At 39.5% G+C, this 16,883-nt stretch overlaps 2 protein-coding genes across 2 annotated transcripts in view; one reads left to right on the forward strand and one right to left on the reverse strand.

The window, feature by feature from the left end:
- The window catches only part of LOC139664272 (zinc finger protein 850-like), a 67,253-nt gene that overhangs the window by 17,769 nt on the left and 32,601 nt on the right, over positions 1–16,883 (forward strand). The window lies entirely within an intron of this gene.
- LOC139664273 (zinc finger protein 850-like) overlaps positions 1–16,883 on the reverse strand; it is a 37,377-nt gene that overhangs the window by 7,144 nt on the left and 13,350 nt on the right. The window contains exons 5-6 of the mRNA XM_071543046.1: positions 11,678–12,364; positions 3,022–3,031 (exon numbers count right to left, since the gene is read on the reverse strand). Coding sequence (XP_071399147.1) covers positions 3,022–3,031; positions 11,678–12,364 — 697 coding nt within the window. The remainder of the gene's footprint in view (positions 1–3,021; positions 3,032–11,677; positions 12,365–16,883) is intronic.

Below are 16,883 nucleotides of genomic sequence, written 5' to 3' on the forward strand. Positions count from 1 at the left end.
GGTCCAACTCGCTCCCTTCCAAGTAACCATGTCGTAGCCAAAAGCTGGCGACTCACCACAGGCAGAGTCCGTCCCGCAGTGTCCGCGCTCTTGCGCCGAGTTTAGTCTGCGGTCACCGAAGCCGCTCGTCCTACGAAGCCGAACATCCTCCAGTTCCGAGGGAAAAACACGCCGTCCACATTGCCGCTAAAGCTCCGTCTGCTCAGCTCCCTGCTGAATAAAGTGACGTGACGTCACTTAAGGTCATCAAAGCTGGTTTATTTTGGGAAGTGGAATTATTCTGGGGATTACTTGTGAAGATGTATTTTTGTATTCTAAAGGAACTTGCATCTATTTTATTTTTGGTCATAAGGAAATTCTGGAGTGGAATTACTTTTTTGTTGGTCTTTGGACTCTCTTCTTTAACTGTCTTGAACTAAAGAATATTCTAATACAAATGGTGGACAATATCAGACACCTTGTGTGTGTGTGTGTGTGTGTGTGTGTGTGTGTGTGTGTGTGTGTGTGTGTGTGTGTGTGGTGATTTTGTTTGAAGAATATTCATTTTGTCTGTGGTTGCTGGTTTAAATTGTTACACAGGTTTTCCTGGGTTCATGACGTTTGATAATTTCATGGGTCCACTGTGGGAGGTTTTGACTCTTGACAGGCTGAGGAGAGCACTCGGGGGCCTGCATGAAGATTTCAATAAATGGGCCTCCTGTGGCAAAATCTCCATATCATGATGCCATGGTGAAATTTTTCTCCAAGCCAAGGAAGATAAAGTGCAGCAATGAATGAATCATGCACACTGTGTTCATGATGTGCTAATGTTTTGCAAAGGTCATAGGTTACACATCTTATTTTTATGCAATAAATGCAGTTTATTAAGTCATCCTCTCCTTGTGATCACTTTAAGTCTTGAATATACCGAGCGAACAAAAATTTTAACGCAAATATAAATTGCAGACCGCCTGCTGCGCCATCTGACCGAGGCCAACCGCGCCGATATGCCATCCCACACACCTCGTCTGTTTAGGGTTTTTTTCGGTGCGTACCACCAGGCCTGAAAAGAATTCTAGGGGAAACACTGAGTTTTATTTTTATTTATCAAGTCGGAAAAAGAGGCAGCTCTAGTAGTGAGAAGAGCACGTACTCCATCAGGCTATCAATCCATGCCAGTCTAAAGACCTCGAGCTTGGCCTTAATGCCCAGACTTGTGTTGTCACCATACCAGCGAACCCTTGAAGTTGCATAGTCTCTATTTTACGTTGCACTAGCTAAATTACCCTGGCAAACAGTGGAAGGACCGTTCAATCCATTCAAGTTCTGTGACAGAACCATACTGGTCCTACTGGTTCAGTACCAGTACTACAGAACCATACTGGTCCTACTGGTTCAGTACCAGTACTACAGAACCATATAGTCCCACTGGAGCTTTTATCAGATTTTTATTAAAAGCTCCAACAGGACTCACATCAGCTTTGAGGAGTTTTCAAACAAGAAAATTTCCTGCTGAACAACTGAAACCTAATCCTGTGTATAATCTTACACATATTAGACATACATCGGAAAAAATATATATTTAAAAGTCAATGGTACGACCAATATTTCTTTCAACTGTATTTTCTACTTTTATTAAGTTAACAGACTGTTTCTAGGTTCCAAAAAATTGCAAAATATGACATTTATTATTTATTATCATTATTATAAAATTACTCCACACAGCATAATCCAAATGTTGAGGTAGAAGTGCACATCAACCAAATTACACTTGATTGGAGAGCTTAACCAAAAACACTGAACTTAGAGGAAAAAAGTAGCACATCCAAAAATAAAACAGTGTAAAAAGTATGGCAGAATACTCACTTTTCATTTTACTTTTTCACTCACTTTTCAGCAAACCATAGTAATCTCATCATATCATATAATGATAACTTTTATAGACGTTAACATACAGAATGATTTTTATTCTGGCGCGAGTGAATAGGTTTACATGTTGTCCCAAATCGTACAGTAATGTGGGAATAGGAATAACGGACATATGGGATCATAAATTAGCCTGACTGACGTGTGATCAGTCAACAATACAGCGGTGCGTCACGATACAAAGGTTTGGCTGTTAGAAGAGGCGCCAAGGCAAGATGGCGGCTAGATTTCTGTGCAGTCAGAGTGAAGACATCAGAAGACAGATTTAAAGGCTCTAATGAGTTACTGTTAGTTAAGACTAACTTAGTGAAGTAACTAGGAGACAAGTGACGAAGCAAGGTGACTAGTTAGTTTCAAAAGTAACTTTCCCAAACACTGTTCACAATAAACAGCAATAAATAAATAGCTAGCGAGTTCTCTACCGGCAATGAAAAAAACATTTTTTGACCTCCGTACTCAAATCTCATGTTATTCTTTACTATGGTTCATTATGTCAGCTGAAGGCTGCATTCTGCTTCAGCAGCCTCGTTTTAACAAGTAGCGGTCGGTTATTAACATTAACTAAGAGTTTATTATTATAGATAACAACCAGCAAACCGATTTAGATGAAGAAACAGAAAGTTAAGAGTAGGACACTACGCCACCAGAAAGCTAATGTTTAGCTTTCCGGCTAGCATGATAGTTAGCGACAGCGAAAGACAACTTTAAAAAAAAAAAAAATAATAATTAATAAATCAGTTCACAAACCATTGTAAACATACAAACCGTAAAATTAAAGCTTTGCAGCCAGCTGCAGAAAGCTCGTGCGTCCCGTTGGTGTGTTCATACTGTTGAGCTCCTACCTGAAGCAGTCCGAGGGCCGTGAGCCTGAGCTGCTTCTTCATCAGAGGAAGACAAAGGCTTTTCCCTGGTCGCCAAGGCCTCTATCTGACCTGGAGTCTTCTGGTCGGAGTTACCGGACGCTCTCCGCGGCGCTACGACGAGCACAACCGTGCACATCTACCGTAGGACTAACACAGTAGTAGCCTAGCATAACACATCCGAGCTAAGACAGCACAAAGTTAGCACCGAGGATCTGGAAGAAACCCGCTGACTTTAAACGGCTAGGCTGCTTACAGCTTTACAGCTTTGAACCCGGACTGCTATCAGGAACTACTAGACTCAGATCAACCAGGAAGACCGAGAGGAAACTTCTTTTCTCTCTTTGTTGTTCTCTCGTCAACAGTAGGCCGCCATGTTGCTTTACACACTTCTTCTTCGTCTTCCTTTTCTTTGCAGCAGAGTCGCCGCTTAGGCGTGCTGCTGCCCTCCACAGGAAGTTAAAGTTACTTCTCTTATGAGATTGAATGGGATTGAATCCATGAGTAAATTCTTCATGAAACTGATTCTATTCCCGTTTCAAACCCAGCTGACCTCCCATCACAGGGAGAACTAACAGACTCAGAATTAAAACACATTAAAGGATTCCTCCGCTGCTGGAGAAAGATCGCCTCATCAGATTGGCCTCTGTAACACCCGAGGAATCCTTTCAGTGCCAAAAGCTATGTTACATACTGCCTTTCTTGGAATAATTATGAAACAATAAGGTATAAAAGTGAACATGAAATTATTAACAACAAAACTGAAATGAAAACGTGTGATAGAAAAGATGAAACTGCAAAATGAAATGAAAAGTTAAATCTAAAACTTGTGAAAATGGCAAATTCAGCAGTAACACCGAAAATAAATGTCTATATAGAAATCTTAACAAAATATTAAACTCAAAAGTGAATTACCATTTACTGTTGTCATGATTCTTTGTCCCATGTCAGACGTTTTACATTTGCCATTTTTGATTAGTGAGCTGTATGTAAATGAAGCGCAGTCCATGTGTCAATCAACATCATAGGGGCGGGTCTCAGAAGGAGAGGAGGCAATGGCCACAGATTGTATGTATCTTAGAAGTATCATTCCCATATAATTATTATTATTATCTTGTATTCAAGTAACTTTGGCAGCAGCTTTGCCAACCTGCAGTAAGTGATTTCAGACCCTGTAACCAATCCTGAAGCTAACGTGCAGTGGTGGTGGAAAGTAACTAAGTACATTTACTCAAGTACGGTACTTAAGTACAATTTTGAGATACTTGTTCTTTACTTGAGTATTTCCATTTGATGCTACTTTATACTTCCACTCCACTACATTTCAGAGGGAAATATTGTACTTTCTACTCCACTACATTTATTTGACAGCTTTAGTTCCTTTTCAGATGGAGATTTGACACAATGGATAATATAACAAGCTTTTAAAATACAACACATTGTTAAAGATGAAACCAGTGGTTTCCAACCTTTTTGGCTTTTGATGTCTTACAAAAAGCAGTGTGTAGTCGGGTCACATTTCAGATGTCTATGAGTTGTTAACAGCTCCACAAAATAGTGATTTTTCCCTCTAAACCTCACATGGTTTCATTTCAATAAATGTTCAAATGATCCAATATTTCAACAAAAATCAAAGATTAGAGAAAAAGTCCAAAAACTGAAAACAGATTTGTGTATCAGAACTTTGTTTTTTTTCTTCTTTCCTCTCCCATTAATCATCTCACGACCCCTCAGATTTATCCGGTGACCCTTTGGAGGGGCCCGACCCCTAGGTTGGGAACCACTGGACTAGACTAGCTAACTGTATATAAAGTAGTTCAAACTAGCTCCACCTCCAGCAGCTACAACAGTAACATGCTGCTTACACACTGATGCTTCAGTATTAATAATCTAATGATGTCATATATAATAAAATATCAGTCAGAGGGACCAAACCACTACTTTTACTTTAATACTTTAACTACTTTGTGCTGCTAATACTTATGTACTTTTACTTAAGTAGGATTTTTCATGCAGGACTTTTACTTGTAATGGAGTATTTTTACATTGCTGTATTGGTACTTTTACTGAAGTAAAGGATCAGAGAACTTCTTCCATCACTGCTAACTTGTGCTACCAGACTATCAGCGGGAGAAAAATCTGGCAAAGTGAGACTGGTAACCGGCGATATTTCTCCGTAGGTACGTTTATTTTAGCCGTTAGCCGTTATGCACGGTTTGTCCTTAAGGGCTTCCGTCGCCCAGTATTGTTGCTGTGTGTGTTTATAAAATGTGTTGCGGCTTCCATCACCCTCTAGTGGTCAGAAAAAAATCGCTTAGTGTAGCTTTAAAGCAGTGATTCTCAACCTTTTTCATATCAAGGACCCCTAATGTAGTCCACATTAGAGCCACTGACCCCCATTTGATAAGATTTTATCTCTCTGACCCAAATCTGAGCATATTTTTATTGTTAGATATGATTTTGTCCAGAATTCCACCACTATCTGTTCTGTATAACAGTGAAACTATGATCAAAACAGTCATTCTTCTACATTCTCCAACTGTGTTAACTTCTTGTAAATGAAATAATGCTGAAGTTTAACAATTCATCAGTTTGCTGGGGACCCCCTGGAACCCCCTCAAGGACCCCTGGTGGTCCCCGGACCCCACGTTGAGAACCACTACTTTAAAGCATTGTCTTAAGTGTGATGAAAGGGCAATGTGCAATAATTTAGACCTCCAATTGTAATATAGTGTGTTTTGCACAGTAACTATTACGCTCCAGTTTATTCATCAGTGTATTTCTGAAGTGAACCTATAGCCCGTGCTACCTGGTCTAAGACTGGAGTCCACTGTTACTATCAGGGAAGATGAAAATAATTAATTGTGTCCAGTGTTGCCATTGGCTGGTAAAAATAAGCTACATCAAAAGAGAAACCAGAGTGTGGGATGTTTGCAGCACTACATCACTCTATAGGACACAATCTTTTGGTAACACTTCAAAATAATGAATGTTTATAAGAAACAATTAATTATTGAGGAATTAATGATGAGTTGATGTGGAGCCAATCATCAATTCATTATCAATGATTTATCAATTATATCTTAATAATTTATAACACATTAGTACATAATTAGTAATGACATTAGTTAAATCTTTTGTGTTTGATTCATAAGTCAAGAATACTTTGTAAAACATTACCTAATGTTGTGTACATGTAATTTCCTAGGGAGCATGTGAAATCATTATTGTTCTTAATTGTTCTGTAATAATTAGCTGATCATTAACCGATGATATCATAATGCTTGACAAAGTATTTTCACAGGTTTTATACATTTATTATAAAATGTTAGAATCATCATTAACAGAGGTTGAGGTGATGGTTGGTGAGAAAGAGATAGCCTCCATGAACAGTGCACTAGTATTCTCATTGATAAGCCTTTTTTTTTTAACAGTTTCTGATCTAATATGGATGTCAGGGGTAATAGATGAATCAAAAAACACACAGGAGTGATCAGATAGGGAAAGGTCAATTGCAATAATATTAGAAATATTGACACCCTGAGCAATAATCAGGTCCAATGTATGTTACTGACTGTGGGTCGGTCCTTTCACATGCTGGTGTCCAATATGGAAAAAAGATCTTGAGCATTCTTGTCGTTTGGATTATCAATATGAATATTAAAGTCATCAATCATGACTAAACAGTCAATATCAGAGGAAATAATGGACATTAACTCAGCAAATTCTTCAAAGAAGTTAACAAAGTATTTTGATGGCCTGTAAATAATTAAGTAATAACATTTCAGTATAGCAGAAAGGTATTCAAGGGTTATAAAATCTACAAAAAAATCTACATATTTAAATAAGGCAGCTACTCCACCTTCTTTCTTACCAGCTCTAACAACATCCATAAAACTGAAGTTAGGGGGGGCTGACTCAATAAGGATGGTTGCACCGCCATTCTTACCTAACCAGGTTTCAGTTAAAAACATAAAATCAAGTTTATAAGTGACAATAAGGTTATTGATTAAAAACGATTTGTTTGCTAGAGCACTAACACTGAACAAGGCTAGTTTTAGATTATTAGTGACAGGCCCTGAGGCAGGGTGTCTCCAATTGTCAAGCTGTTTCACACTTATCAAATTTGAGAAGTTTGCTACAGAAGCCGAGAACAGCCGTGCTTGCAATCATTTTTTTAATGCTGTTATCTCGAGATTACAAGTTAATTATCTCGTTATCTCGAGAAAACGAGCTTTGTTATCTCGAGGTAACGAGATAATCAACCCGTTATCATGAGAAAACAAAATGTCGTTTCCTCTTATTACTTATAATGTTTCTCAGAGATCAGGAGCCATGCCAGCATGCAGAGATGGCGTCTTGACAACTGTAGCAACTGATTTAAACTGAAAATGTCAGATTAAGGAGTATCCATTACTGATCAACGCATCAGACTGCACTTATATCAAGGTCTAACACAGGCAGAAATTGCATTGTGTCTTGTTTTCTCGAGATAACGAGATAATTTAACCCGTTATCTCGAGAAAACGAGCTTTGTTATCTCGAGATAACGCCATTAAAAAAATAATTGCAAGCACGGCCGTTCTCGGCTTCCGTAGTTTGCAGCATGGAGAGAGTGCATCTTGCTTACTCTGCTTACCAAGTCAAAACAGGAATGGGGAAGGTTACGGGAACTGACGAAGCCATGAGTCCATGCCTGGTAAGAGAGACATCGGACAAGCTACTGGGAGAGGGGCAGGGACCCCGAGGGCATCACATCACAGTCCTCATGGCTGAGAAATTGGTAGTGGCCTGATGAAGGTTTGGGGGATAACTCCATTCCTCCTCTTGTTCCCTCTCATCCTGCTGTTGTTCTCTGTATTGTGAGGATATGCTGAACTGGTGGTGTTGGGTTGGGAATTGAGGAAGGAGTCCTTGTAGAATGACTGGATGACGGACAGAGACTTAACCAGCCTTCACCAGCTCCCTCATTTCAGAGCGAACCTCAGAGAGCTCCAACAGATCCTTATGCATGGCCTGCTGTCTGTCTCCATTTGAATTGCCCTGAGCTCCCCGCGGACTGTATACAACGGGGTGATGCAGAGCGGGGGGGGGAGGGGGGGGGGGGGGGGTTTGGCACTTGCTGCCTTTCCACATGCATTCTCTCGCTGGACAGGCATGGAGCGAGCTGGGTCGTCTCATGAAGAGCAGCATCCCTCTGGACCTGGGAACTGGCTGTATATGCATGTGGTTGGACAAGGTGTGTCATCCTAGCACATCCCTCTGGTGTAGAACTCCACTCCTCATGAAATCCCTGGTGGTATGTGACAGTGCCTCGGGGTTGCACGTCATGGTAGCGATGACCGGCGTAGTTAACCTCGTAGTCTTCAGACCAGGCTGGTGGGTGTGTTACGTGCTTTGGTCCGGCTCCTCTCTTAGCCTGTATGTCGTCCCTGTAATCCATTTCCTTGGGTAAATGCCTTATTATCCGGCTCGAAGGACCAAAGTGTAAAATGGGATGAGTAGCTGCGAGCTAGGGTTGATACAGGTAGGTAGATGTGCATTTGCCCCCAGATGTCTGTTAGAACATGAATGATGGAGCTCTAAAGTTGTAAACAAACAGGATGAACTTATAGCTTTAGAGCGGTATCACCACACACTAACCCAGCTGACGACATGACTAGGAAGCCACTTGGGGTGTTGATAGGTGAAATCCACTTCATGTTAGGTGAAATCATACAGCTGAAACCTGTACACAGCTGAAGCCTACAGTGTCACATTTTATGTTCATATAAGGTAAGATAAGATAAGATAAGATAAGATAAACTTTATTGTCCCTCAAGGGGAAAATCATCTTAGGCAGTGCTCCATAACGTTAAAAACAGTACAGTACAACATACAGGATATATAAAATATATAATATATAATATATAAAATCTTCATTAGAAGAGCAGGAAACACTAGCAGGCAATCTCATTGTTTTCATTGTCAGTTTACTACAGGAAAGGAACACAGACAGAGAGTCTACATATTTTCAACATATTGGTGAGCTCATTAAATAGTGCAAAGACGGTGCTCTGTTCATTAATGAAAGAAAGACAAAGGAGCTGGTTATCAGCAGTAACCTTGATCCACTCCACTCCTCTCCACCAGTCCTGGTTAATGACCATCTTGTACAGTTAGTGGAGGAGTTTAAGTACTTGGGAACCTTTTTTGACTGTAGGCTAGGCTTCACTGCAAATACATTTTTAAGAAAGCAATGCAATGTTTGTATCTGCTTAGGAAACTATCTTCTCATGATGTCAGTAAGGACAGTTGGTTTACAAAAGCCTTATTGAGAGCGTTTTATCTTTTAATATGTCAACATGATATGGGAAATTGGGGGCCAGGAACAGAAATAAATTGACCAGAATTGTATATATGGCCAGCAAAATTATAGGCAAAGATCAGAGACAACTGTCTAGTACATATAACGATCAGACCAGACGTAAGGCCCAACAAATTGTGTCTGATCCAACACACCCACAAATTTGTTTTGTTGCCCTATGGGAGGCGCTATAGAGTTGTAAGAGCAACCAAGAATGTGTACAAAAGGTCATTCATCCCAAATGCAATCACCTTTCTGAACTCCTAACTCCACTCCCCATCACTGCTCTTTGTTTTGGAATTGTTGGCTATGTGGATTAGCCCCAACCTATGCTCACTAAGGTCATCAAAAAGGGCTCTGCTCCTAGTTCCAAGGACTAATCTGGTGACTAAAGGGCACCAGGGCACCTAAGATGTGGAATGACCTTCCTTTTAAACTTTGTAAGGTCACCTGTCTTACTTAACTAACTAAAAACGCACGTTTTCAAACTTTTATGAATTTTAAGCAGCTTAGCCATTTAAAGTCAGCAGGTTTTTTCCAGATCTTCGGTGCTAACTTTGTGCTGTCTTAGCTTGGATTGGGACCGACGTTAGTCCCAACGGGGCTAGGTAATATTGTAATATCCTGCTGTCCTTTGTGGTTTTAAATATTAATAAAGTTATTCAAAAGGGTTTTGTGAGTTTTTTAAACAACTTTAGAGAGGTAAGGCTTTCTTGAATGAAGCAGCTGAGACCTATAAGCTCTGCATCATTAACATCTGATATGAACAATGAGATCGCCTGCTAGTTTTTTCTGCTCTTCTAATGATGATTTTATATGAACATAAAATGTGACAATATAGTTTGTTTTTGCTGTTTGTTTCAGTTGTATGGTTTCTCCTGACAAGGAGTGGATTTCACCTATCAACAGCTCAAGTGGCTTCCTGTCATCAGCTAGGTTAGTGCTGGTGGCGTGAAACCGATCTAAAGCTGTAAGCAATGTTCATCCTGTTTGTTTACAACTTTAGAGCTGGAAGATTTCTTGGATGGAACCGTTAGTAAGCAGCCTAGCTAGTTATATGTAACAAAAAACTAGATATTTAATATAATCGTTGATGACTGGAGCAGAGGCTCCCAGACTTTCTGCAGCAGCTTATTCCTCTGAGCTACTTGGTGTGATGAAGTTTCAGCTGGTCTGAGATCAGCTCAATGTCTTCTTAGTGCTGGATCTCAAAACACAACCAGAACTCCTAGAGGGAGTTGAACCCACAACCTCTGGCCTTCTGGCTGGTTACTGATCCTAGTAAGCTGGCAGAGCTGGACTTCCTTCATTTACTGTACTATGATACCTATTACATACTAACCCATGACATACTGCATCATGAGGTACTATAATGTATTATACTGTTACATTATACTGCGCTATGATGTCCATGTACTATACAATTACAGACTTTACTGTAATGTACTATACTGTGCAATATTATACTTAACATACTACACTACATCACACTATTAGACAACATACAACATTTTGTTAAACTGTGGGATTTTTATTTTTTAATCTAAAGCACTTTACAGAACCAGGAGAGGAGACATCTTTAGTATGGGAATAGAACCCACAACCTGCCAGAGGTAGTGTGTGTGTGCGTGTGTGTGTGTGTGTGTGTGTCCAGTGCAACTGTTGTACATTTGTAACTGTAGCTACAACAACAAAAAATAATAAATAAATAAAACGTGTTTATTACCATTTTATGAGTATGGATATTGACACTTAAGATTTCCTCAAAAACAAACAATACAAAGTAATATGATTACAAAAAAACACCAAATAAAACAAAAAAACAAACGAAACATAACAGCATCTTGAGAAATAATACATATGACAATTAAAAATCTTGTGTGAAAGAGAAGATGCAAACATTTTAATTTATGTATTTAAGTCACACTGAAAAGAAAAATGAGTTCTCCACGGCTTATTTTACATTTTGTGCCGATAAAAAAAAAAAAAGAATCAAAATTATTGTATCTTACCAAAAAAATCAAACCAATAAAACATCACAGATTTTGGAGCAATCCTGCCCCCTAACAGATCTCCCATTGGTTTACACTTTTGAATGATCCCTCCATGTGTTATGTCCCGCCCCAACATCCTGTTTTAACAGGAAATACATCACATTAAGGAAGCAAGATATCAAATTTCCATTTCATTGCGACTCTTCAATGAACTAAAAAGACAAAAATTGTGAAAAAAATGAACATCAACACATTTTCACCTGTGTCAAAGTTCTCCAACAGTGTTAAAGACTGACTTTAAAAGTTTTCAAAAGATTAGATAAAAATCAGTCAAAATGTATCTGGAATCTCATTAAAATAGTTTGGACCACAAAGAACTAACATTTCATTTAACAAATAATGTGTGTGCATGTGAGACAGAGTAAACCCAGCTGTAATTTAAAGTCCAGGGACTGGTTCCTCGTACATGTATAACAGAGTTAACTGGATAGACTGACTAGCATCACGTTCAGATGCACCAGTGTCTCTTTAGCTGATAAGGCCACATGAAGTTTTTCTTACACCGGTCACACCCGTATGGTTTCTCTCCAGTGTGAATGCGCTGGTGTCTCCTGCATGTACTTAACCGACTGAAACTCTTACCACATTGGTCACAGTGGTATGGTTTCTCTCCAGTGTGGTTACACAGGTGTTTCCTGTATGTATCTGACTGACGGAAATCCTTGCCACATTGCTCACAGTGGTAGGGTTTCTCTCCAGTGTGGATATGCTGGTGTTGTCTATATGTATATGAACGCGTGAAACTTCTCCCACATCGGTCACAGTGGTATGGTTTCTCCCCAGTGTGAATACGCTGGTGTTCCCTGTATGTAGTTGACTGACTGAAACGCTTCCCACATTGGTCACAGTGGTATGGTTTCTCCCCAGCGTGCATACGCTGGTGTTGACTATATGTACTTGAGTGATTGAAACTCTTACCACATTGGTCACATCTGTATGGTTTCTCCCCAGTGTGAATACGCTTATGTTCCTTGTATGAACTTGACTGATTGAAACTCTTCCCACATTTGTCACATTGGTATGGTTTCTCTCCCGTGTGAATACGTTGATGTCTTGTTAGGTGACCTGAGTAACTGAAAGATTTCCCACACTGCTGACAGGAGTATGGTTTCTCTCCTGTATGAACTCTCTGATGCTCCTTTAAATGTTGAAGTGTTGTGAATTGTTTGTCACACTGCTCACAGCGGTGACGTTTGGGTCTGTTGGTGTCTCTCTGTTTCTGAAGAGAAGGATATAAAAAAGAGATCATCACAGAGTGAAGGGGGGGTGGCGGAAATAGCTAATAGGTTTAACACTTAATTACCAATTCTGACATAATACTATTAGCTATGAAACCATATGACAACAGACAAACAACATATACACCCTGTGGTATATACTGTGTAGTATCAAATTTACTATCATAACATATCCAACATCATACAATATATGGCATCATATTTTATTTCATCCAGACCTGGACAAAAGCAGCAGCTGATGTACTGAGATATCATGTATTGTCAAATATCTCATCATAAATGTATGAATAACCAAGCCAACAGGTGAATGTTACCAAAGAGAGGGAGGGAGAGAGAATAATTAGCAATCATAGATATTCTCATATATCAAATAAATAGACAAGCTAACAGGTTCATGTTGCCAACAGATTAAAATGTTCTCACCTCTTCTGAAGAATTCATTTTGCCTCCTTAGTGGCGAACCCCAAATTCAACACAGCTGTCCTGAACTGAGACAAAATGGCCGTAAAACGTTCCTCTTCCTTCTCTTCCTGCCAATCAGCTCTGAAATCAAACAGAGACAGCCGGTAAGAAAGGGAACACCCACAAAAACAATAATAACAATGATAATAATATAGCTGCAAGCAGTGTTTGTAGGATCCAAGCAGTTCTAAGAACACTTAAACCAATTGAGGAAATATTCAGGTGTCATTAATGTGAATGGTAAAACAATGAAAGTTCTGCTATCCAACAGACAGAGTCTCATATAAAACGCTGTGCAGAATTGAACAGCGTCTCTCAACACTGAGTCATTCCTGCTGACTTGTCCAGAGGAAGACGCGCTCCCACTTCACCACAATATGACAATCTGAGATTGGAACCATACCATTGTGTATCTGTCATGGTTTTATGATCTATAGTAATATATGCTATTGATGAATGCTTACCCAACCACGACTCTGTTGATCATTCCCTGCTCTTACAGAGACTTTCTTATTATATTGGATTAGGTTCTGCTGCCTGTGGTTGGTTTGAAAACTAGCTCTCTGACAGATATCAATGTGTTAAAGTGGGAGGTGTATAATCCGAGTTCCTTCATTTAACAAAGGGCGTTCCCCAAGGCTCGATATTGGGCCCTATATTGTTCACCTTATATATAAACAATGTTGCAAAGTCTTCGAGAGCCTGTTATATCCATTTCTATGCAGATGAGACTATTCTTTATTGTTTTTCACATTCTATACAAGCTGCCATTCTTCATCAGATGCTATACAAAAATCACTGTTAGATCTTAAATTAGTGTTAATTGGTGTATACTAGGGCTGGGTGGTATGACGGTAGCCTCTTTACCGTGCGACTGTAGAAATTTGTCAACCGGTAGAGATTTGTTTCTACCACGGTAGCTTTACTCTTTATTATCTCTGGCTATAGGGGTTTCCGTACAACATTTACCGGAATAGTCTAGAGTAAATTTAAATAGCAATAAACAATATAAACCAAATGCAATGATCCAACAACTTCCGAGTTTAACAATCTTAAATTACAATTCATTGTGTAGTCAAGTACTTTTAAGTGAGAAATAACAAAATGGACCCTGACACAAACGTACCATACAGAGCTCAGCAACTGTAAATTCTACTTTCCCATTTGTATTTACCATTTTATTGTGTAGTTTAAGCGCGACCTGTAATTGCAAGATTTGAAGGCAGCATCAGCTCGCTACAGTTAAGACTGTGTGGCGATCTAGGAAATAATGAGGTAAATATTGGCCTTTTGGACTAGCAGTACGATCATTTCGCTTCAGGACAATGGGATTATGCTGTTTGGAGTAATCTTATGGTCATTTTTTGTCCCTTTTAGAGCTGTCTTTGCACAGAAAATTTAACGGCATATAGCTGAAAATAAAAAGTTCTTTGTGTGGTAAAAAGGAGGGCGAGTTATTCCAGTACTGACCCAACCTCTCCATCTAATAAAAAAGCCACAGCAGAACTTGGATTTATTCAGTGTAAAGTAGCCTAAAGCTGGACAAACGCAGGTGCAAGTGCCATGGTAACTATGGAAACCAAGTCCACCAGAGTTACTTCGTAATCTACTGACCCAGCTCACGACCCGACCCAACAGCTCAACAGAAATGTCTGTAATGTCATGCTAACCATGGTTCCAGTGACAAGTTTTATAGGTCATGCGACATCATTTAATTAGGCTATTGACTGATTTGTCATATTTTCCGTCTTTTTGCATAAATAATTTAAATTGCATTCTTTTGCAGATGCTGCGATTTTTATTTTGCACTGACTGATTTGTGTTATAGTTCGAAATAAAAAAGAAAATAATCAAAAGTAATGATGTACCATTCATTTGTCCAGTATTTAATTCACTGGCTTAGCCATAAACACGCATTACCATGTGGTTATTTTATATACAAAACATTTCTTATCCCATAAATGTCTGTGGTGGAAATGATCATTTTATAATAACTAAGCTGAGCACAAATCCATTGGAATTTTTAAAATCGGTCAAAGTATGACTGAGGCCACAGCGCAGGTTTTCCTTAATATCCTATTTTTAGTAGTTAGTCACAAGGGGTCTCTGATTTTAGCAGTTTTCACAAAAAAATAGTGTAAATATAGATTCCCACTCAAGTAAAAATCAATTATAAAATTGATTCCCCAATGAGTTTTCAGGGAGAAATTATGAGAGAAGTAGCTCCACACCCATGCTTTTCCATCCATGATAAAATCAAAATTTGTCTACCAATAAAGGCATGAAGAATATGTGAAATCAAAAATTTTGATTTTGGTATATATATATATAGCCACATTCCTTGACAATTCTCTCTGCAAATTTTGTGTTTTTACCTCTAACAGAAATAATCTGTGGAGCATTTCAATGCTTTGTTAGTCATTAAATCTAATTCCCAGAAAAATTACTATGGCGATATATACTGTTACCGTGATATAAAATGACACATATCGTGATAGGAGATTCTGGCCATATTGGCCACAGTGTAAACCGACTGATGACTGGACCAACCTTTGTAGAGTTGTGACCGTTTTCCTACTGATCTTGACAATACAACCAGTTTTCATTCCCGCCCAGTCAGAGGCGAGTCAGCAGCTGGACTGTATTACAATTTGTGACAAATATAATTTTAAACCACTAGATGTCAGCAAACAGCCACTCACCAGCCAGCAGGATGAATAACTTCACTGATTTAATGGGACAGATACTGGTGTGTTTCCAGTACCATAGTGTATCTGTAATGGTTTTATTATCTATAGTAATATATATACTATTGATTAATGCGTACTCAACCACTACTGGAATATTTATTATTTTATCATAAATGTGATTTTAATGCACTGTCATGGTAATGGATGCACTTTTTATACTCATGTCTTTTTATTTGTTTATTTATGTAAAGCACTTTGAATTGCCGACGCGTGCCGAACGAATCTGCGTCAGTGTGACCAAGCAGAGCCAGGAGTGTTTTGCTCTGATTTGATTTGGGAAACAGACAAATAAATAAAGTAAATAATGTTAGATACAGGGACTTTGCCATAGCTTCGTGTTTCAGTGGATCGACCCCCTGCACACAGCGAGTAATAACCGGCTGAGGTTTAAGCTGCAGGGAGGCTGGACTCTCCAAACAGTAAATAGAAAGACACGCTGGCCTGATAATTATGTAAATGAACTAGAAGTGAGCGGCCTCTTCATGTTGTGGTGTGCAGATCTCCGAGCAGCAGCAGCGCAGCATACAGGGAGCAGAGCTGCACGAGCGGCCTGCAGCAACAAGCAGCAGGACGGGACGAACTCACTGAGTGTTTGTCCAAACTAGAAGAGACACTTTTCATCACTTCTGATACTTCGTCTTGACCTGTTCAATTAAACATCTGGATCATATCTACAGACTTCCGACCTTTGTAGCCTTTGAAGCCATTATTCATTTCCTAATGGACACGTTAAAATGAGATGAGAAATCAATTTTGCTTTGCTTCAATGGAGCCTCGTTTTACAAAGCAGCGGATGGTTCAGCATTAACCAGGAGTTTATTACTGTAGAGAACAACCAGTAAACCAGTTTAGATTAAAACAACAGAAAGTTACGAGCTCTAGTTCATCAGAAAGCTAATGTTTAGCTAGCGAGTTCTCCGGTTAGCATGATAGCTAACGGCAGCGACAGATCAAACTTTTCTTGATTTCAAACCAGTTTTCCCATTCCTCCAGACTGCAGAAAGCTCGTGCGTCCCGTTGGTGTGTTCATATTATTGAGCTCCTACCTGAAGCAGTCCGAGGGCCGTGAGCCTGAGCTGCTTCTTCATCAGAGGAAGACAAAGGCTTTTCCCTGGTCGCCAAGGCCTCTATCTGACCTGGAGTCTTCTGGTCGGAGTTACCGGACGCTCTCCGCGGCGCTACGACGAGCACAACCGTGCACATCTACCGTAGGACTAACACAGTAGTAGCCTAGCATAACACATCCGAGCTAAGACAGCACAAAGTTA

This window comes from Centroberyx affinis, unplaced genomic scaffold (genome assembly GCF_046629955.1).
Source record: "Centroberyx affinis isolate AG114_WGS23_722 - 3 ecotype Tasmania unplaced genomic scaffold, CSIRO-AGI_Caff_v1 ptg004211l_1, whole genome shotgun sequence".
Taxonomy (NCBI): domain Eukaryota; kingdom Metazoa; phylum Chordata; class Actinopteri; order Beryciformes; family Berycidae; genus Centroberyx; species Centroberyx affinis.